Source organism: Numenius arquata, chromosome 10, assembly GCF_964106895.1.
Source record: "Numenius arquata chromosome 10, bNumArq3.hap1.1, whole genome shotgun sequence".
Taxonomy (NCBI): Eukaryota; Metazoa; Chordata; class Aves; order Charadriiformes; family Scolopacidae; genus Numenius; species Numenius arquata.
The window spans coordinates 22,913,911-22,936,322 of NC_133585.1; the positions used below are offsets into that span (position 1 = coordinate 22,913,911).

A 22,412-nucleotide genomic window follows, 5' to 3' on the forward strand; every position below is an offset into this window, starting at 1 on the left:
AGAGGCTGTCACAGGGGCTGCATCAAGTCCCCGTGACCCCTCCCCCCCCCCTCGTGACTCCCAGCACTGCTGGCCCCCAGATGCCACAAGAAGCCCTGGGCTTGCTGTGTGACAAAAGACTAGCCATCCTGACTCCCACCAGCAGCTCAGCTCCCAGCATTCTGGTCCAAGACTAGGTTGTGCTTGCACACAACATCAGTGCTCAGGGATCAGCCCACAGTCCCCAGGGACACAGCTCACACACAGTGGCCATGCCTGCTTGGGAAATGCTCCTGCACTGGCCACACATAAGCAACAGGGCAGCAAGGCTCAACTCCCACCATGAGCTTCAGAGAACAACAGCAGAAACAGAGCAGGACTGCAAGTACCACCCCTGCTGCTCAGCTCCACGATCCTGCAGTTTTCTTTGAGCCCAGGCTGCTCATGAGGCTCCTAGGGTGGCAGTCACCGCAGCTGAGGACATGCAGCATTTCTGCAGGGTGAGAGGGACAGGTGCCCCCCCCCCCATGTCTACAGTGACACAGGCCCTAGAACACATAAAACCACCAAGGAAATGGTAACAAAATAATTTTATTCTGCTTTATCAAAAGAACTTAACATTGTTTGTGTAAACCTGAACATATTGAAAACATAACTGTGTTTCCTTAAAGAAGGTGTGGATCCAGCGGCAGACCCCTTTTGTCACACAGGAGCACAGAGGCCTTTTGAATGGAGAGAAAAATCAGTTCAATCCCACACTCCTGGCTGCACCCGTGTTCCTGCTCCGCAGCTCCCAGCTTAGAGAGGAGGAAAGCCCAGACGGAGATGTTAAAGCCATGGAGATTCCCTCCTCTTGCACACCTACTCAGGCTTCTGAAGCAGTGGGCTGGGGAAACAGAGAGGAATGGAGGAGGCTTTTGCAGAAGATGCTGAGCATCACGCACATGTTGCTGCAGGACTTCAAACCACAGAAGCATCCCCCGATGTCCATCAGACCACATGGGTCAGAGGTGGCTCATGCATATCCAACCAGAGCAGGACGACATTTAGCCAGAGTGACGGCCACTAATAGTAAAGTCATACATCCACTTGGATGGCTGCAGGGAGGCCCAGCAAGGCTCAGATCCAAAGGGAAGCAGCCCTTCCTCCAGTGGCCTGGAAGGCTTTCCTGCTCTCCACACTGGGATCTCATTCTGATCACTGCAGGAGAGCGGTGAGCTGCCTGGTTATTGCTTCTAGTGGTTCCCCTCATGCCCTTGCTTCTTGTCATCTGGCAGAACCTGGCCTGATGCCCAGGGTTTGACGTCAGCACTGGGTAGCGCCCAGCCTCAGTGAGTACCACATGGAGATAAGTCTATGCCTCCTGCAGCAGTGCTTCTGTTCTAAAAAGGCTGCCTTTGTTGCAAAATACAACCAAAGTGGCTGCTGCAAGCCAGCAACACCAAGGAGGTGGAGGGTTAAAGAGATGCAACTCTGCTGGCTTCTTTAAGCCCTTCCCACAGAAGAAATGGGACCTTGTAAGTCAAACAGTACTTCAAGAGACATTTCAACCATCACAGCTACAAAATACACTACTATTCCCACTGCCCAGGTGCCTTTCCCCTTGGGAGGGTACTGCAGGATCTAATAGGGTTAATGCTGTGCCTGCCTGTTCCTCTCCTGCCCTCAGCCACAGGTTTCAGCTCGGCCCTGCCTGCTGGCTGAGCTGCCTTCCAGCAGGACGTACAGACATCCTTCCTGCTCCTGTGCCCACCAGTGTCCTTTGAAGGCTGCTCTTTACCAGAAGGGCAGTGTTTGCTCAATCCTTCTGCAGGTGAAGATGTGAGCTCCTCCATGCAAAAAAGCTCGGCTTAGCCCTCCCTAGGCTGGGATTTGCAAGGCACGTGGCTGTGCCACAACCCCTGTGCACCAGGTGTGTACAGCGAAAACGCGAGAAACCTCTCCTCCTGGTGACAGCAGTACCCTTCCTCTCTTCCTTAGAGCACGAGGGAAGTACGCTAACCCACAACCTCCCTGGAAGCCAGGATTGGTGCTCAGCACCTTCAGCTGGCCTCTCACTGGGGCACAGCCTTGGTCCCCAGCTCCTGTCATGGCTGGATTTGAAAAGGAGCTGGTGTCCTGAAGCAGAACACCAACCAGGCCGTGGGAGTTTGCAGACAGATAGAATAAAGACGTAACACCCGAAACTGCTGCAAAGTCCCACAGTCATGTATTACCCAAGCTGGCCAGTGGTGGCAGCAGGAGAGACAGGGTAAATCCATCCCTGTTCTGCCCCAGAGATGGAGCAGAAGCAGCCCGGGCAGGAGCTGAGACACCATAAGGCACCACAAGTTACCAAACTTCCTTGAGAGACACTGCCATCCTCTGAGTCAAGCCACACAGGCTAGGAAAGCAGCACTGGAAAGCCTGAAGCCCACACATCTTATTTAGGGAAATCACTAGCAGAGGTAAAGTTCGAGCCATTTGTTCTGGGTTAAATGTTTCCAAGGCAAAAACTAAGCATGTTCCTTCCCCTTGCCACAAGGTTGCAGACGCTGCCAGGGACAGAAGACCTCAACACCAACACCAACTGGCCCATCCGGTGAATGCACCATGGCTGCACCCGAGGGGACAGGAAAGCAGGATGAATGTACAGATATCCCAGGCTGATGGAGGAGAGGTGGTCTCGAACACGTAGTGGGGTTCAGAGGCAGACAATGCTGCAGTGCTACCTACTGGGAAACAGTGTTTCAGCTCAAGATCTTGCCAGCTGCTTCCAGAGCCATTGTCTTCTGGGATTGCCACAGAACGCAACTAGAAACAGGTCCTAGAAACAAGCATGTCCTCACAGACAAAGGGGAGGAAAGAGGAAAAGAGGAATGCAGAGCATACCAGCAGATTTCCCTCCCCAAGCACATCTTTCTCTCACCCTGCAGTGGCACACGGGGAGCAGGGGTTGGATATATTACAATGCATGCCAGAAGAAAAGATCACCTGGCTAGCACTGCTCATGAGTCAAAAGCCCTGCAACACAGCAAAGCGTGGCCAGCAATGAGAGGACCAGCAACAGTCTCCCAACCACAGCTGTTGCAAAAACACACGAGGCATATCCTGCTTCCTCTTGGAGCAGTGATGCCTCGCCTACTTTGCAGCTGAGGTGTCAAACATCTGATCTGCTCCACAGTGAGGTCCCTTTGCTCTTATCTTCCCCTTCACTCTGCCAGCAAGGCAGAGCAGTGGAAATTCAGCCCCCTTTTCCTGGAGAAAAGACCTACAGGGCAAAGATTGCCCAGCTCTGTTCCCAACCAGCTGCTCGGAGGTGCTACACACACTCTGAAATCTGGTTTAGGATGCAAGGTGAGACTCAGCTGCCCAGCTGAAACATACTACAGTCAGTCACAGGCAGCCAGCGTGAGGCTCTTGCTTGGAGTTACAGAAGCCCTTTAGAGATTGCTTGCTCCAAGTCGTTATCTAGTGCCACTGCCTACAGGAAAGAAGAACATTATGGCTATACAGATCCTATTCAAATAACCCATTCCACACCAAACCACTCTTTGCCACGCCTTGCCCTGAGCAGGAACACGCAACCTCCACTGGCCAAGGAGAGCCCACTCCAATGGAATCCTTAAGGAGAGTTAAAATAGTGCCAGTAAAAACCTGCCTCGGAGTCCACAAAGCAAAGCTTCATCAGCAGGACAAAGGAAACCTCTTCGCTTGGCCTCAGTAAGGAGCACTGGGGAATGAGCAGTGTGCAGCAACATAGTACTCAAAGCCACATCTCCCACTTCCAGAGCAATACTTGCTAAATAATTGCACCTACTGCGGAAGGCTTTCCTGGTGTCTGTCTTTTAATATTCCAGTATAGGTATGTTAGTACAGGATTAACCCTCATTTGGAAGCACCAATTTAATAGGGGAAGAAAGAGAAGAGGCAGAGTACTTGCAATGTGTTGCTAGAAGAAAATCAACCCAACTGCCACCTATACACAAGATGTGCATGAATGCGCTGCATCTGCCCCACCAGCACAGGGCAACATCCCCATTCACAGCTGGGCCAGCTGTTGAGCTACACCAGGTATTTTTCTACCTCTGTCAGCCAGTGCTTTCCTTTGCTCTGAGGTGGCTTTCTCCAGAGGTCTGCGGGGCCTCCTGTGAAGGAAGGCTGGTTTCTTGGGCAGTCCTCAGATTGGCTTGCTGGAAGGCACAGGAATCCAGAAACATGTTGGGGATGCGGTCACCAAAATACAGCTTGCTGTTGGCAGCTATTGCTTGGTATTTTATTAGTTCCAGATACTCAGGAGTAAGTTTCAGCTACAAAAAAAGAAACCAGAGACTGTAAGAGACAACCTTCTGGGCTTCATTACATTTCATCTCAGGCAGCTGCTTCCTGGGATGTGGGCTGTTAAATGAAGTGTTTTTCCAGTGCTGCCCACCTGAACCTTATCTCCTGTGCAGAGGAAAAGAGTAAGCAAGTCCTCTTCTGACCAGCTTTCAAGTGCTCACCTTGTTGGAATCAGCCAGCTTCCGAGCAGTGTAGTACTCCGCATCAGCTTTGGCTTTCTCTCTTGCTAGGAACGCAGCGTCTAACACAGCAACAGAGGACAGACAGGAAAACAAGCGTTAGCTCTATCACACTGAGCACCTGAGGCTGTCCTATGGGGATGAGCTGACCCAGGTGTGCCTGTGTACCTGCACTGCTGGCTTCTTGGAGAGGTACCTGCAAAGGGGAGGAACGACCCCAGTAAATAACCTTGCGCTACTGCACCCTTTATTATTTTTGCAGGATGGTGAGTGATGCTTGTCAGCCCAGTTCTGAGGTTCTTCTACCTGCTGCCACCCTTAGCTGAAAGATGACCCCAGCAACATGGTAGCACCACAGTTACCTTCAATTTCAGAAATTCGCTTCTCCGTTTCCTTCTCCATAATCTTCTGTTGATAGTGAATCCTGGCCACCTGAGCAGCCTTCTCTGCCTCTGCAATCACAACAGGCTCAGCTCAGACAATCGCTTCTCAGGGCTTGAGCATCAGAACCCTGACCCCAGCACCTGGCCGCAGAATCTGCCATGCAGGTAAGTTGCTCTCTGCTGCCTCCCTTTCTGCTCGGATCCCACAGCGCCAGTTTATACTCCAAGCAATAGTTATAGGAAGAAAGCACAGCACTAATGTTTCTAGAGTTGCACTGGCTGACATCCCTTTTACAAGCATAAGTCCCCCCAGCACAGGGACATTAAGGTTCAAGCCCAAGCAGCTTTTTGGCAGATCTGTCACCTCTTGGCCTGCTGTAGCAGGAGCTTCGCTGTAAGGCAGAGGTGTTCGCTGCTCTGCTGCTATGGGGAAGGAGGTGGGACATAGCAACAGCAGCACAAACACTCATTTTTTCTAAATGACTGTTGGTGCAGCCTGGATGTGCCTCCTTCAGGGAAGCTGTCAGCAATGAAAGACAACGTCCTACCCCACCTTACTAGGGGACGCATGAATGGAAATTCAGTCTGGCCACTGTCCACTAGTGCTCCCAGCTGGTAACATACCAATAAGCGCTTTCTTCCGGTCTGTCTCTGCCTCCTTCTCTACTACCTTCTGCTTCTGGGCTGCGATCAGCAGCTTGGTCTTCTCAGCCTCCCTGCAGGGCGAGAAACAATATCACAAGGAAACAGAGCTGGGGAGCAGCTCTGCAAACCAGGGCATGAGAGGCCAGGGGGACGAGAAGCCGACCAGTTGCCAGCATCATGTCTTCACAGCCCAGCCATGAGGACTAGCTCTATCTTCAGCTGTATGAGCGCATGTGTAACCAGCAGGTTGAAGGAAGTGATTACTCTCTTTATTTGGTACTGGTAAGGCTGCATCTGGATGCTATATAGAGTTTGAGGCCCTCAGGACAAGGCGAGTTCAGTGCAGGGCTACTGCAGATGTGGGGTGGAGGCCACAGCATTGAGGAGAGGCTGGGGGAGCTGGTGTTGCTTAGCCAGACCCAATGGCATTTTCTCCTGCCCAAAGGGGTCCCCGAGGCTCTGGGGCTGGACTCTGCTCGGAGGGGCACAGCGAGAGCCCCAGGGGCACCAGTACAGCTGGAACACAGGAAACCCCGTTCAGCCCCAAGGGAACGGCCTGTCCCCATGTGAGCAGGGCATTCCGACAGGGCCCAAAGCAGTGGAGGATGCCCCAACTCGCTCAGACACGGCTCCCGCTGACCTGCTGCGGCTGCAACGTTGGATCTGCTGTCCAAGCCCTTTCCCAAAGATCTCCATGAATATGCATCAGACTAAAATCTGTTTGCAATTTTGTGAGTTTGCTGGAGGGGAACTTATGGATGAGACATCCAGACCCCTGAGCCCTGAATTGAGATTACGAGTCTTCTACAGGTGTCTACATCAGTGCCCTCTCTACATAAATGAGTAGGAACATATCCTTGATACAGACTCTGTACAGCTTAACAACCATCTTTGTGAAAGGTTGAAAGGCTTCAAGGTCAAAGAGCTATTGAAATAGAGAAACAGAATGAACAAGTGCACACAGTCAAGCACACACTGTCTAGAGCCCACCTCTCACCTTCTGAGCACCAGGTAAGAGCTTTCTAATAGCATTATACCTGTGCTGGACCTTCAAGACCAATTCATACACTTTTGTATACTCACATTAGCTCAAAATTTCTCCGGATTGCTTCTGGAATTTTAGGTTTTGTAACACGCACGGCCTACGAAAAAAGAAGTGCATTTGAAGTTAAACATTTTGACGTAAGCTGAGCTGCATAACTAAGAAATGTCTTTGCAAAACCAGCTGTAGTGCTCTGGACAACTCCACATTGATCCAAGACAACATATAATGGTTCCCAATCCTCTTGTGCAACACGGCTGAGCACAGTCACTCTCACTGAGGGGCCTTACATTGGTATTTCCTGTCTTTGCTCCTTTTATGGCACCTAAGTGATCACGTAAGGCCTGTGGAATAGACTGCTAAAGAGGTCCACCACCTTTGTTAGAAGAAACTTAGTTCTCCACTCCAAAAACTCTTCAAACATCACCAGACAACACTTCCCAAAGTACTGCTCAAGAATGGGACTCATGAACCTGAAAAAATTAAATTGCAGGAGTCAGACTTGCAAAACAGAGGCAGGGCGACAAGCTCAGGAATGGGTTTTCCAGGAGAAAAGCTTGCGAAAGCGACAACACAACAAGAGACATAGCCGTGAAGATGGGGGATAGCAGCAGGGCACAGGTGACAGCTGCTGTTTGCAACTGTGGGTCATGAGGAGTGATGTACATGGCAACGTTGACACTGCAACTCAGGTACATGTCAGAGACATCTGCTAAGCTGTTCTGTGGAGGACTCTCTCTGAAATATGAGGGAAACATCTCCAGAGGCAGGACCAGGAGCTACTGCTGCTCAGCTGGCATATTGTGTGGATCATTACTGAGCTTTGGGAGACATGGATTGACAGTCCACAGCTGTATAATTGCTTTACAACCCTTCTGCTCCACCTCCACTAGTGCTGAGCCTGCTCCGTCTCTCTGGAGTCAGTATGTCTGCAAAGAGCTGAGGGGGTCCCACAGAGGGGAATGAGATATGGACACACTCAGGCAAGTCTTCGTACGCAGTGCAAAAAGGGAACTGTTTCCATGTGACAGGCATCTTGGCCACGGCAAACACACCCTGCCTGGGGAGAAGGAGCCAGCCTGTCATCAGAGCACAGAATGGTTTGGGTTGGAAGGAACCTTCCAGGATCATCCAGTCCAACCCCCTCCTGCCACGGGCATCCACATCTTCCACTAGATCAGGTTGCTTAAAGTCCTGTCCAACCTGACCTTGAACACTTCCAGTGAAGAACACATCCACAACTTCCCTGGGCAACCTGTTCCATTGTCTCACTACCCTTATAATAAGACATTTCTTCCTTATATCAAATCTAAACCTACCCTTTTTCACTTTAAAACCATTGTCCCTTGTACTGTCACTACAGGCCTTGGTAAAAAGCCCTCTTTGTATATTGATAGGCCACAATAAAGTCTCCCTGGAACCTTCTCTTCCCCAGGCTGAACAACTCCCATTCTGTTGCTTCTCCGAACAAGCAAAGAAAGCAGACATATGGGGCATTAAACCAGAAAATCCTTCAGTGAAAGGATTTTTCTAAGCTCCTACCAAGTCCCTAGGAAGGTACCACAGGCAGAAAGCTCACCTCACCAGCCACTGCAGGGTACGCAGATGGATATTCTTTCAACCTCCATAATACCCCCTGCACCAAAACAAAGACAAGTTTCCAGAAGGATGGCTTTTCCAACACAAGCAAAGATTCCTCTGTAATCAGGAAAGCTGCCAGGTCTTTGAAAATCTCCAGTAGCTGCTTCTTTTTCAAGCCAATGGCTCAATCTACCTAAGGGTGAAATCTACTTAAATCTACTGGATGGAAACACTATCATGTATTAACATACTGCCAGTATGTTAATAATCAAATGTTAAGGCATTGGGAGATGCTGGGACTAACTAGCTGAGCAACAGCTTTGCAATAAAGAGCATGACAGAATCAAAAGACAAGTTGACTATATGACAGCATCTTTTCCCTGTGGCCATGAAGTCCAGCCACATTCTGAGCTGCACTGGCAAAAGCTCAGCAGCAGGCTGAAGGCAGTTTTTATTCCAGTGTGGGGAGCTCAGTATAAGGGATACCAATAAGCCCGAGAATGCAGTTGAAAGTCACTGAGATGGCAATGTAAACTGCAGAGAATGGGAATGGGTTGATGGTACGGTACTTCTCCTCTCCTGTTGATCCTCCTCCTCCTTAAATATGGGTGCAACGTTTGGCTGTTTCCAGCTATTAGGGACTTTCCTTGACTTCTGCCATCTTCCAAAGTTAAGAGAGTGGCTTCACAATGTGCAGGCCAGCCATTCAGCACCCTGGGATACATCCCACACGGTTCCACAGGGTTGTGTGTGTTCATCTGCTCAGTTGTCCTCTACTTACTGCGGGTAAATCATAAAATCATAGAATTGTCTAGGTTGGAAGGGATCTTTAGGATCATCTAGTCCAACCATCAACCTAACTCTGAAAAAAAAAAAAAGCTTCATCTCTGCAGACACTGCTGCTAGGGGAGCCCAAAGGCAGACCTTGCCAGAAAGAAGTCAAAAGGTATTGAGTACTTCAGCTTATTCCACATCCTTGGTTACTGTGCGCCCTGCTTCACAGCTTCCTTGGCCTTCCTTTTGCTGTGGACACACCTCAGAAGCCCTGTGTTGCCCTACACAGCCATCATTAGGTCCAAGTCTAGCTGAGCTTTGGTTTTCCTAACTCTGTCCCTGCGCTCTCAGTTCAACTAGCTTTATTCCTCCCAGCATATCTATCCCCACTCCACTTTTTGTGAGATTACTTTCTGCTTTTCAGCTTAGTCAGAAATTCATCCACACCGGCTTTCTGTCTTCACCTGCTTGACTTTCCACACTTTGGGGTGTCCTTGGCAATGACGTAGGGCCTCCTGGCCTCCTTTGCGTGGCAATCTCCCACAGGATCCTGACAAGCACACTTTGCACAAGCTGAGTTCTGCTCTCCTTAAGCCCAGGCTGGTAATTCTCCTGTTCACCTTGCTCCTCCGAGGACCTTGAACTCACCACTTTACAGCTGCTACAGCTCACACTGCTTCCACACTTCTTCCTCATTTCTAAAAGGTCCAGCTGAGTGTCTCCCCTAGTCAGCTTTGCTGCCAAAACCTGTGTTCAACACCCCACAGAAACATCCAGCATGCCTTGCACCCAGCCTTATTGCTCTTCCAGCAGATACTGACATGGTCAGAGACCCCCATGAACACTAGGGTCTGTGATCATGAGGCTTCCTCTGGTCTTTGACAGGCAGCTTACCTACTTCATCTTACTAACTGGGTGATCTGCAGCAGACAAGGACCATGTGGTCCTCCATGTTGGTCTGATTCTTACCTATATTGGCTCTTATCTCAGCTGTTCATCATCCATCCCAAAGTGAAGCTCCAGGTTATGTGAGCCAGTCCTATGCAGGCAGCACGACCCTGCTTGCCTCACCTTCTCAGCCCATCCTCCCTAGAGAGCCTGTACCCATCCACAGCAGCACTGCACTCATGTGAGCTATCCCACCAGGCCCCAGGACCTCAAATGCACATGGATTTCCAGTTTCTCAGCGTTGTTTCCCAGGAGGCATGTGTTTCTGTCCAGAAACACACTTGAGACAACCCCCAGGGTGTGCCACTTTCACAGGGGAAGTGCAGGAGCCTCCGCTACGACACTGTCCCTAGACACTTCTTACCATCCACTGGTCTCCACTTCTTTTCAGGCTGTGGCCATCATTTCAGTTAGGGAAGAATGTTTTACATCATGCAACGTGGAGGACTTGTGAGGGTTTCATACACATTAGTTTTGCTAAACCTAGAAAGAAATGCTGCTAATTCCCTCTAACAGCATCTTTTCAATGACGAATTGCTTTGTGTCACTTTGAAAAACAAATTGTCAGTGATCTCTGAAGCACTCATGGGTGCAAACGTGCTCTTGAAGAGAAAAGTATTATGCCCAAATACAGAATTATTTCCCTTAGAGTTCACAAACCAATTCAATTCTAGGTACAGTTAGGTTAATCTGGGTTACATAGCTGCACGTGGAGAGTGCAAAGAAAGCTTAGCTCTTCACCACAGGAACAGGGTATTTCCTGACAAGACACAAAGCAACACAGCAAAATTGTATGCTCAGGCACAATTTTACTAGAGGCAAGGGTGCAGCTCTGTTTTGAAAGGGAACAATAGGAACACGAGGGCAGGATCACAATGTCTTAAGTAGCAGAGATGAACCACTTTCCTCACTAGTTAGGACACTTCTTCAAACTGCTAGGGTGGTGAGCTCAGTGTGGGTTGATGAAGGTAGGATATCGTTCACCTTTTGACCAACAGTGAAGATCAGGCATGCCAAATTGAGATGGGATAGTGTATGCTGAAGATCAGATTTAACTCTGTAGCTAACAGCTCCCAGCAAAGAGCTGTGAGCTTTGCTTACACCCTTCCATACCCTGAGATCAAAAAGGGCCTTTGCACTGCGACCATAATTTTTATGATGAACTTTGTTGGAAATCTCTCTGCAATGTACTGCTCAAGTTAACTTGGATATTTGGAAGAGAGGTGCCATCTCAAATTCTTTGTGATAAGACACTGCTTGTGGTTCACCCCCATCAAAACAGAGCGGGCCTGTGCACAAATGAGCTGCAAAGCAGAACAGTATTTATCATAGCTCTTCACATTCTGTCAATGGGAGGCTTCCCCTCCCTGCACACAGCCAGCCAGCCCAGCTAAATGTGGCAACAAGAACGGCAAAACAGATTTGGTCTCACTCTTCCCCTACAGTGTAAATCTGCAGAGACTTCCAAATTAGCCCTTGCAAGCCAAAAGAATATTTTTCCCAGTTGGTTGCCCAGAACGTCAACATGTCAAAAGCCAGTATGTCCCACAGCCCAGCTAAAATTAAACATAATTTTCTAACGTTAAGTGTAAGCAGAAAATAATTAAAGATATAACATCTTTCCCTATCTCTAGTACAAGTGCAGAAAAGATGAAGCTCTATTCTTTTGCAATTACCTGTAGGAACTGTGCTGGCACACTGGAGTGCCCAGCTCTACAGGGGTGCCAGAAGCAGTTTAAAGAAAAACGTTTTCTCGCTCTTTGCAAATTAAATCCAATATAAAACTAGCATTTAGAAGTGGTCGCTATCATATGGACAGTCTTCAACTGACGAAGGTCAACTCAAGGCTCAACCATTCCACATTAAGTGGAAAATCGAAGCAAGAAACCCCATCAATCTAGTGAAAGGTAAGCAAATGAGAGGTGGAAAAAAGAATAATCTTTGTTAGGGAATGAACCTACCTGGATAGTGAGACCTGGTGCCATGACATTGAGATCTTTCTGTAGGGCCAACTTCAGATTCTCATCTATCTGATCTGTGTTTGGAGGACAAGAGAGAGACCACTTAGCTTATCACTTCTCCTACAGCTTATGTGGTAGAGTCAGCTGGCCTTGAAGAGCAGGTGTCTCTATGGTGTAAGATAAAGATGCTTTTTGAGATCATTCGGTACATTGCTTCCCTTCTTATACCCCCTTGAAAATGCTCCCAAGAGGAGAGTCACATGCTACTGTCTCTAGAAAGGTTCAGCTATTCATGAACTGAGCATGAGGGCAAATGGCTTTCAGCACCTGGGCAAGAAAAAGCACCCAGAGCCTGTGGTAGATATCTACCCCTTCTAAGCCAGAGCCACATCAACCCCTCTGCCTTAAGTCTCTAGGGACCTGCAGGACCCAGTACTTGCTACTGAAAAAACCCATATATTCTGTCACTTCCAACCTCCAGGAAGATCTTCCCACAGAAATGGCCAGTTATTAAATGATTAAGCTGCACGTACTACCAGTAAACTCCTCTCTGACCACGGATATTTGGCAGGTCTCAGTACAGCATTCAAAGATTGACAGTCTCTTAATATTAAAACTCTTACAATCTTTTATCTTCCATAAATCCATCTTCCCCTGCTCTGCCACTCAAGAAGGAACGTGATACTGTTATGTCTCTGGGGGCATAGGTAGGTACCAAGCAGAACATTGTATTTGCTAATTCCTGAACCACTGCTACCCCCTTGTGAAAAAACTAGAGCATTGCAATGAGCCAAGAGCACGTTCCTTCTGGCTCTCACTTGCTAAAAACAGCCAGAAGGAGGTTTTTAAAGTAAAAAAGTCAATTCAGCAACAGAACAGGGGCCTAAAAGCAGAAGTAACAAGACAAAACCATCATCATAGTGAAGGTAATGGGCATGACTGCACAAACCAGAGACGAGTGGCTACTTCCTGTGTCCAGAATTCAATCCCAAATGGAAAAGGGCTGAAATCAAATTCCCATGTGCAGATGTGGAAAGACAAAGAAATTTGAATCATTAAAGAGTAAAGTTACATGGGAAGTGACATATGGATATATAAGGAGCTGGTTTCCAGCCTGCAACTCGAGCACGGAGGCTGTTTGCTCGCAGGAGCCTGCTGTAACAGTAGAACAGGCAGATGACACAGTTCTTGGTGGGCAGATCCAGCTGCCATCCACTTACCGAACAGTTCAATGTATACTTCCTGCAGGGTATGCGCACTGCAAAACTGATTCAGCTCATGGTGAATTTTATTGAAGATCAAGGTCTTATCGTAGTCTGCAGTGTAGTTTCTCACAATATCATACACTGAGGAAGCAAGAGAATTATCACAAGTCACCACTGACACGTACTGCTTTCTGCAATGCCACAACCACAAAACGACAGCTCAGGGCATTAGGAAAGTAGTGCAGCACTGGGACAGGTGGGTAGGGGATCTCCATCCTTGGGAGTCTTCAGGACTTGGCTGGACAAAGCCACAGCTGCCCTGCCCAGCTGTTAGTCAGAATCCTGCTGTGAGCAGGAGGGAGGTCAGAGGAGAAACCTGCAGAGGGCCCCCTCACTAGCACTGCTGGGATTGTATGACTTCAAAGAGCAGAGTAATTACAGCAAGATATACTGCACAGTCCTGTTTTATGATTTGCATAAACAAACGAAAAGGTAAAGCCTGTCTAGGACCTGCATGCCTGGGAACAGATACTACTATAAAGTAAAAACCTGTGTGAGTCTTTGGTTCAGCAGCTGGTGAACTAAGAAGGTAAGAGGCTTCTATACAGGCTTTGCCTTTCTAATTTTCCAGCAGCTGAGCCAACAAGCACTTGGGGGCTTTGTCCCATGTATTTGGTTTCACAGGTTGTCTCCCCTTCAGCAGCAAGGAATAGACCAGCTTGAGCACCCATCACATTTCTAAATGTACAGGGGAGAAGCAATCCTAGAATTTATTTTCATCTCTGAAAATCTGTGGCTCTTCAAAAAGCTTGCAGACACAGGCATGAAACTAAGTGCTACCGTACTGGGAACCATAAGGATAAGGACACACAGAAAATGGAAGTCTTGCAAACCAAGATAGAGCAGCTACAGGATGAGTGAGGGCAGTCACAGTGCTGCTTGTTGAAACAGGATGGGAAATACCTGCGTACGGTGCCAATTTATTCACAACTTCTATTCGGTCAATGTAGATCATAACACCACCACTAAGAGAAAAACAGAATTCATGAATTATTACCACAACTGTTAACAGTGGTGCATATTTAAAGCAAAGTCATCTTTTCCCCCTTTTTTACTGAATTCTACTAAACTTAACCAGAACAATTCTGACTTCTTGAGTAAACCCTCGCTTTGTACAGACCAGTCCCTCTCTTTGTATAAAACAAAAGCACGCTCCAGCAAGTCTGCAAAGCACTTTCACTTCGCTTTGTTATCTCCTGCTTTGTCAGCAAAAGGAAAACATTTTTTAACAGGAATGTAGCTGCAACTATCAGAAAGGGAGAATCCAGCACAACAGAGGGAAGGCAACAAGGAGAGCAGACACCACCTGCAAGCAGCAGAGCAGACACAAACTCAAACACACCACAGCTCTTCTAGGCAGCAAAAACATTTTAAGTAGAAAAGCCCTTACATTCATGCCTTTAACTCCAGCATGAATCTGACAAAGCCCTTGTTAGAAAGCAAGAAACAAAGCATGTAACAGAGTTTAATTCACATTCCCTGCATCAATGTCATGTTGCAAACAGCTCGCCAGTAACACCGCAGCTGTGCGAACATGCCCAGGCATGTGCACTGTCAAGAAGCTCCAGACACCTCATTGGAAGAAGCCTGCAGACAGTCCCCTCCCCAAGGGATCATATGCTGCTGGAGCAGTAGAGAAAAGAGGGAATCAGAGGTAGGGCTGGATCCCAGCCTCTGCTCTTACTGACATGGCTTTCAGCAGGTCATGCCTCCGCTTAGGTACCTGTGGCACTGGGGAACATCCCAAACTCTACAGCGAAGAAAAAAAAAACCTTAATTTTCAATAGGTTGTAAGTTTATTGAAAAGTGTATTTTTAAAGCACTTTTGTGATTTTGTCCTCAGAGCAAAGGCAAATCACAAATGAGAGGCCTTAGCAAAAACTGTTCAGAGACAGCTGGTCCCCAGAAGCAGACCTCACACGTTTCCAAACTTAGTCTCAAACATATCCCCATGACAAACTTGGTTTCTGATTTTGCAGATCTTAATCTCTGGCAGTTGAAAGCTAAGTGCAGAAAAATCACGCAAACTTGCCCATGTCTGTGTCCTTTTAGAAAAGATCTCACAGGCACAACCTGTGTTCACTCTTGCAAACATGCCTGCTTCATGGCAAGCTACGAGCTAGAAACATTGGTGATGGACTGAGCTTGCCTGCTGGAAGGTTACAAGCCAGCAGAAAAAGTATTTGTGGCTAAATAGAGACTTATTTCCCAGTGAGATATTACTATTAAGAGTATTAATCTCTTTTTCACTCAAAATTTCTTTTAAGGCCATCGTCATTCTTGCTGGTTCTCTCTTAAGAGCCGTTACTATTATTTAAAAATAAGATAGGGTTATGTGTCCTTTATGGGTATGTCAGGCTGCACAAGCAGTTATAATTCTCGATCTCATCTGTTCTGCACTCCAACTGTCCCACCAAATCCAATCAAATGACTATGGATCATTGCAAGTGTCGTTCAACAGCACTCCTTGTGATTTTCTGAACCTGCTTTCATCCTCTTGATTTATTCCTTATGACATTTCCAACAGGACAGGGAAACTCAGCTACCTTCTTGGGGTATCCTCTAGATATCCTGGTGAGGGAACCAAAGCAGAGTGTGTGGACTTCTTCCAACAGAATCTCCTCCACTGCACATGTTTATGTTGAGGTCCTTTTGGCATTTCAATTTTATGGGGATGTGAGAGGAGAGCACCTGAGACATTCTGCCTCCTAGGCAGGACTCATCCACAGCCCTTTATCACCTCACGTACAAAAAAGGCTGGCATCTCAGACTAGAGAGGACTGCCTGATGTCCACCTGACTTAACCTTAACACTACCCACAGCAACTCTGCCAAGCATCTCAACCAGCATGGGGCATAAGTGAATTATAGAAGTCCTGTTGGTCAGGCAGTAGCTTTGAGGAAAGAGGTGCCACTCAAGAGTCCAAATACACTGGCCAGCCACTTCCCCACCAAGGGCTTAAGGTTAAATCAAGCCTGCAAAGCACTTACACTGCAGTTTCCAGCCAGCCAGCTGCTGGAGCCACCATCATTTCACATTGTGCAGTGGGGATGGCCCTCTGGACCCTGCTGCTGTAAAGCCAGGAGCCGAGCCAAACCAAACTGTGACACTCTGATCTTAAACTGAGCATCTCAGGCAAGACATCCTCTTAAACAGCCTGGTCCAGAAGATGTTAGTTAACTCCTGGGCTGCAGGGGATCCTGTCCTGGGCAGTTTTGGGACAGTTGCCCTGGCAGAGCATCATAGACTGATTTGGAGTGATTCACACACTTGTCGACACGGAACTGTACAAATGCTCTCATCATCCACAGCTGCTTTACTTGCCCTTTGACACCTGCAGCTTAAACGCTGGCTCAGACGGTGCTCTTGCCATTTTGACAAGCCACTACCATCCTCAAAACATCCTCGTCTCCCAGATGCACGGCAGGGTGTCTCTCACAAGGAGACTTCCAGCGCTTGCAACTTTCCACTGCCATTTCTGCAGCCGTTCTAATACTGGCATTTGCAGCCTCTGCAAGAGCTACTTGCAGCCCCAAAGGTCCTCACCGCAGAGCTGGTGATCAGGCTGGTCAGGCAGAGCAACACTTAGTTGAGCGGGCTCTTTGGTCAGGGAGAGAGGAACCAGAAGGAAGTCTGAAAGGAGGATCAACACACAGACTATGTGCACCTGGTAGAAGTTGAAGCACAATTAGGCAGCAATAGCGCCTAAATTTACAGGACAAGGTGAAAGCATGCAGGGGACTAACAAACACTAACAGGCATTTCAGTAGACCTTAGAAAGCCTCATACATTTCAGGATTTTAGCTTATGCCAGGCCAGGAGAAGACAAGGGAAAAACTGAAGGATGTTGCCATAAGAAAGGGGACATAAAATAAGGTCAAGGTCTAATGCTTATTGCTAGAGCTGACCACAAACAAGCCAAGACCAGGCTAGGCAATCAGGGTATGTAAAACTTGGGCTTAAAGGTCAGATCTGGCCTTTCTAGAGATACAGGGATTAATGCAATACATTCACTTGCAATATTGATGACACAATTTTCCATGTGGCTGGCTAACAAGCCAGGATCTGCCCCAGAAGAGCATTTCTCCAGTGCTCTACTTGCGTTCCTGCCAACTATCTGCAGCGCGAGCACAAGATGACTCTTGCACCTCTTGCAAATAAACAACTAATGCTTGAGCAATGTTACTGCTTAGCGTCCTGGCTATTTACTGTCTCTTGGCATTGTAAAAACCTGTACAAGATTTAGCATAATTGTTTCCAGTTAAGTTTATAAGAAAAATGCTACTTATGTAATTCTCTCATGCAGTATTTGCACAACACCATTTTTCAACTCATTTATTGTATTCCACAATTAATATGAGTATACTAGTTCTCCAGTAATTCTTCAAGGCAGTCCTTTGGAATACTTTGCTCTTCTAAAACTAGTTTATTGAACTGATTTTGCATCAGTTTTTGGAGATCAGCAGACCTGCCATGAGGAAACTGCTGAACTCTCCAAGGAACCGTGTACACATTTTATTGGGGAAATCTCAGACACCAGAGGCAATTCACAGCTTAGAGCAGACATATACTCTACCTGCTGTAATTAGATGTTTTTTTTTTTTCTCTGGGGTGACAGCTGTTTTATGAAAAACAGTCATCTAGTGCCAAAGTATTTTAAAATCTGTATTTAACATATTCACTTAATGCTGTCAAGTATAAATGGGACAGGTAAGGCAGAAACTGGGGATGCCACAGCCACACAGCCATTCAGAAGCTTCTTAATGCAGATGAAAATACAGGGACAGGAGTATGAATATGGGAGAAGAGAAATTCAACCTTTAAAATCTGATGGCTTAATACATAATTACAGAAATTTAAGCTGTTTCAGATCTATTCTTATGATGAACTTTGAACTGGGAGAGTGAAATTTCAGATTTGATCTATTTGTTATGGAAACGTGGATTCAAAGTTTTGGCATGGAGCAGTGGCCAACTTCGGTGCAAATACAGCAAACTTAAAGGCTCCTGCAGTAACACCTTAAAAATGGGCAGGGCTACTGGGACCTTTAGACTGAAGTGTATTCAATTATTAACTAAGAACTGCTTCACCAGCTGTTTGGTGTTCTAAAGCACATTTATTACCTGGAACTGCACAACCACTTGTATTGCACAACTGAATCCTGCCACACAGAAATGTAACAGGAGCTTAATAAACTAACTATAAAGAATTAAACAATATTTAGCTCCTAAATCACAGACGCACAGAATAGTCAAGGCTGGCAGGGACCTCTGGAGGTCATCTTGTCCCACCTCTCTGCTCAAGCAGGGTCAAAACAGCACAGTTTCATTTTGATTGTGTTAGCACGTCTAATGTGGTTAAGCTTCAGCGTAAAGCTTTCCTTGGTCTGTTGAGAAGGCTTGCAGGACAGCAGGACATCATCCCTGGCCCAAAGACATGATGCTGTTTTACAACGTCCCACAGGTGAAGTATTACTCCTATTTATGCTACTTATGAGTTAAAAGTTGTCATTAAACACATTGCTAAAACTCTGCTCTGATGACTTATTTTTAACTTTGCCATTTAAAAGATACAGATATAGAACACAATGAGCCTTACTCCTCCTTCCCATAATTACTTTCTGCTTGACCTAGAGTCTCTTCAGACAAAGCCCTGGCAGCAGCACTGAACACTCACATTATTTACGGACACTCCTGAAAGGTTTGAGATGTAAAACTAAAACCAGTGAGGGCCCACAAGAACTTTATGTTAATATTTAAGCCCAAGTGATGTCTGATGAGTTACTATAGGAATAATTCCAAGAACTCATTTCAGTAAGGGCTAAACCAGATTGAAATTAACTCTGCCTTATTAATGTTGCCACTAATGTTGCCACTAATGTTGCCACTAATGTTGCCACTAATGTTGCCACTAATGTTGCCACTAATGTTGCCACTGTTGTTCAGCTTTTAATTTCAGCACAGTTGTTAGTTGTCATCATTCAGGTGATACTTTTTTTTTTCTTTTATACAGAAATAATGTTGAGTACCCTAAAGCTAAAACACAAGCACAATTACCATCAGTTTTGCTTTTGTCCTGAAGAAACAGATCCAGTCAACATTTTAATTTGTGAATGAACCAACACAACAGGATCTGCAACCCAGCTCAACTAGCCCTCTCCTCCTGTTACTGCTCTGCTTGTTAAAACTATACAGATCTGTGCTGCAAAAAGGATCAGCTTAATTACAAAGCAGGCTGGTGCCACCTGTGCATAGGATTCTTCTTTATTCTGTCTCACTCTCTCAGTCAGGTGAAATGTCAATTCCAAAAATGCCCAATTGATTCCAGGAGATTCATTTTTTTGAGATGTTTTTGAAATGAACCACCTCCCATCAGGAGGATTCCCATTCACCGTTTACTTTTGCCTACTGTGTTAAGTCACTTGTCAATGGTTGCATTAGCCACAAGATTCAGTGTAGAAATACTGCAAAGCAGAGGGCAGACCAAAGAACAAGCAACAGGCTAGCAGAGTAATTGAGGGAAGAAACCAAGAAAAATCAAGGTAATATCACTATAAATGCAAATACCCTGAGAACTTCAATTCCAGCAAAAGCAAGAGCATTCCTTCCCATATCTCCTGCTCTATTATTTCCAAGTGTGATGTATGTGCATATGTTTGGGACTAATTTTAGGGTATGAGCCTTTACTTTTCAGCCTCTGTGTCACAGCACTGTCAATGACTAGCTGCAAACCACACAATAGAGTGCATTTGCTTATCACCAGAAGAAATATAAAGCAAAAACATACCTTGTCCCACAAGGCACATTTTTCACTTCATCAGTCTGCAACGTGGTCTGAAATAAAAAGACAACCAGTGCTCTCAAAACCTCTCCGTTCTCCAGGAAGATGATGCTGTGTCCAGACTCTCACAACCATTAAACAGGAACACAGAACCAAAAACGTGCCCTCTGCCTTCCTCCCAACTTTTGCAGGCGTAGACAGAAGACAGACTTCTTTTCAATTTACCTTTCCCTGCTCTCAGTTCCTGCAGCTCTCCCAGGGGACAATTAGGGCCACAAACACAGACTGTCCTCCCAGAGCAAGACATGTCCCATCCCAAGCAACATGCGTCGGGGAGATTCCGACAAAAGGACAGGTCCCAGTGCACAGCTGGGTCTGGCACCTGAGGCAGAAGCAACCAAGGGCTTCCTCAGGGCTGCTGCTGCTCTGACTACCACATGACTGAGCCCCTCTGCAAACACCAGTTGCCCAAGTCACCCTCCACCTAGCAATATCCCTACCAACACCTGCTCCCACTCACCCTCTTCCAAGATGAGGAGACACTAACCTGCACGGATTTGAAGGTGGTAATGAATGGGAGCATGATGTGGTAGCCTGGTCCACTCGGACTAGATAACAACGCACCACCCCTACAGAGAGAGAGAGAGAGAGAGAGAATTTGGGAGAAGGCTCAAGCAACTGGAAAAACTAAGTGCTGGCTTTGAGAGCAAGCAAGTACATTCAAACTGCCAGGGGTTACAGCTGTGGGAGCACAAATTACATCACTCACCTGCACCAAATTTGCTGCTACCTCACCTGCAAAAGGGTTGATGCCTACGATACTCACATGGTGCCACTTGAAAATTGTTTACTTCAGTTCTGTGAGCAATTAATTTTTAGAGAAGGCAGATATTGCTTAATTATTCCCTCACTGGAACACTGTAGAGAGCTTCAAGACCACAGATTTTGCTCTCCAAATAGTTCACTGGTAACCATGGAAAAATCCAGCAGCTGATGCGATACTGCCAGTTTGGATTTCTGCAAGGCATTCAGCACAGTCCCTCACTGAAAGTGCAAAGAAACCCCGCAGCCTCTCACAGGGACTGACAGGTGATACAGGAGAGATTGAAGTGATTGATCGTCATAGTGCAGTACGGTCTCCTGCAGCGTCTCACGAGGGTCCATGCTGCTCAAAACACTTGTAATTAAAGGCAAGAGCAGTGCAAAGGAAACTGGTGGTGGTGAGGGCAAAGGGTATAAGGGACAGGACAGAAATATGGCAGAAACTGCAAAAAATGCGGAAAGGCTGGTGCTGAATTTCTCTGTTCCTTTATTCAAATTCAAAGCAGAATCTAGTCAAGAGGTGCCATTAAGTGACTGTGACCGCTCACTGTTGAGGAGTGACAATGAGTTGCTTTACAGATGGTGTTCACGGCATTTATAAGCCCCAGGGCTCTCCCTAAGTCCAGAGCCAGGGAAAAGACCCATTTAAAAACAACAAGGTGGGTACTTCGGCTCGCCAATAGTCTTGGAACAAAGGTGACAGCCCTCAATGTAAGAGGGAGAGATCAACAGATATGAAAAGCCTAGATGGACCAAGAGTTTTGGTCTTCCAAGCTCTGAAACCCCAATTGTGACCCAGAAAAAGGGGAGGGAGGAAAAGCAGCTGAAGATTCAGAAAGACCGAAACTCATTAAGGGTTCTGCACAGAGCCAGACCATCCAGGCTCACCTCATTCCTGATGCAAAAGGAGCAGAAACAATGCTGTTTGCCCACCTTGGGGCAAAACCTGGAGAGGAAAGACAGGAACCTCCCGAGGTGACCTGGGGCCAGGGATGAATCCCAAGCGGAAAGAGAGGGAAACATAAGGGAAGCTCCGGATGCCGCTGCGGGCACTGGCAGGGAACGACAGTACCTGTAATAGACAGCCAAGTGCCCCTCCTCGACCTTGTGGATGGAGAAGTAGAGGAAGAAGACCAGAAGTCCCGCAGCAGCTGCAATGATGGCTCCAGTCTGGGCCATGGTCATCCTCACATCGCCTGCGGGACAGAGAGACCGAGATGCGGTCAGGTGGGGCCTGCTTGCACAGAGCTCTGCTTCCCCTCCCCGATGCCGGCCTCCCTACCCGCTTTTTCACACAACAAACCCCCTTTTTCGGACCCAAAAAGCTAGGGAATAGCCCCAGAGCACGCAGCGAGGGGAGGGAGGCCGCCCCACCCCTCCCGCTCGTCGCGGTGGGCGAAACGGCGGCCGACACGGCGGCCAACCAGGACCCCCCATTCCCGGCGGAAGACCGCGGGCACACGGACCGCACCGGGGGCTGCTGACCCGCCGCCTGCTCCCGGGCCCGGCTGGGCCCCCGCCCCTCAGGTTGCTCCATGGGGCGGAACAAGCTGCCCCCCCTCACGGCTGTCCCCCCCTGACGGTCGGGGTACCCCGACCCTCTCCGGATACCGGGCACCGAGGCGAGCCGTCCCGCGCCCCCCACCCCCGTACCCGCCGCGCCCACGTGCGGCCGAGGGCTCGCTCCCGCCCCGCCGCGCCTGCGCGGCACCCGCTGATGGCGTCACGGGACG

The 22,412-nt window shown here is 47.6% G+C and overlaps 1 protein-coding gene across 2 annotated transcripts; it reads right to left on the minus strand.

Moving 5' to 3' along the window:
* Nucleotides 1–550: 550 nt before the first annotated feature.
* Nucleotides 551–22,382, minus strand: ERLIN1 (ER lipid raft associated 1). 2 transcript variants are annotated; one of them, XM_074154715.1, is made up of 13 exons: nucleotides 22,333–22,382; nucleotides 21,752–21,875; nucleotides 20,405–20,486; nucleotides 19,864–19,910; nucleotides 13,981–14,042; nucleotides 13,033–13,158; nucleotides 11,813–11,886; nucleotides 6,590–6,648; nucleotides 5,486–5,577; nucleotides 4,841–4,930; nucleotides 4,461–4,540; nucleotides 4,045–4,268; nucleotides 551–865 (listed from the first exon to the last, which is right to left on the minus strand). In XM_074154715.1, the coding sequence occupies exons 2-12, from the start codon at nucleotides 21,862–21,864 to the stop codon at nucleotides 4,050–4,052; spliced, it is 1,044 nt and encodes a 347-aa protein (XP_074010816.1). In that variant the 5' UTR covers nucleotides 21,865–21,875; nucleotides 22,333–22,382; the 3' UTR covers nucleotides 551–865; nucleotides 4,045–4,049. The 2 variants fall into 2 exon arrangements, with proteins under 2 accessions (XP_074010816.1, XP_074010815.1); XM_074154714.1 differs by lacking the exon at nucleotides 551–865 and having other exon boundaries at nucleotides 3,792–4,268.
* Nucleotides 22,383–22,412: the final 30 nt, after the last annotated feature.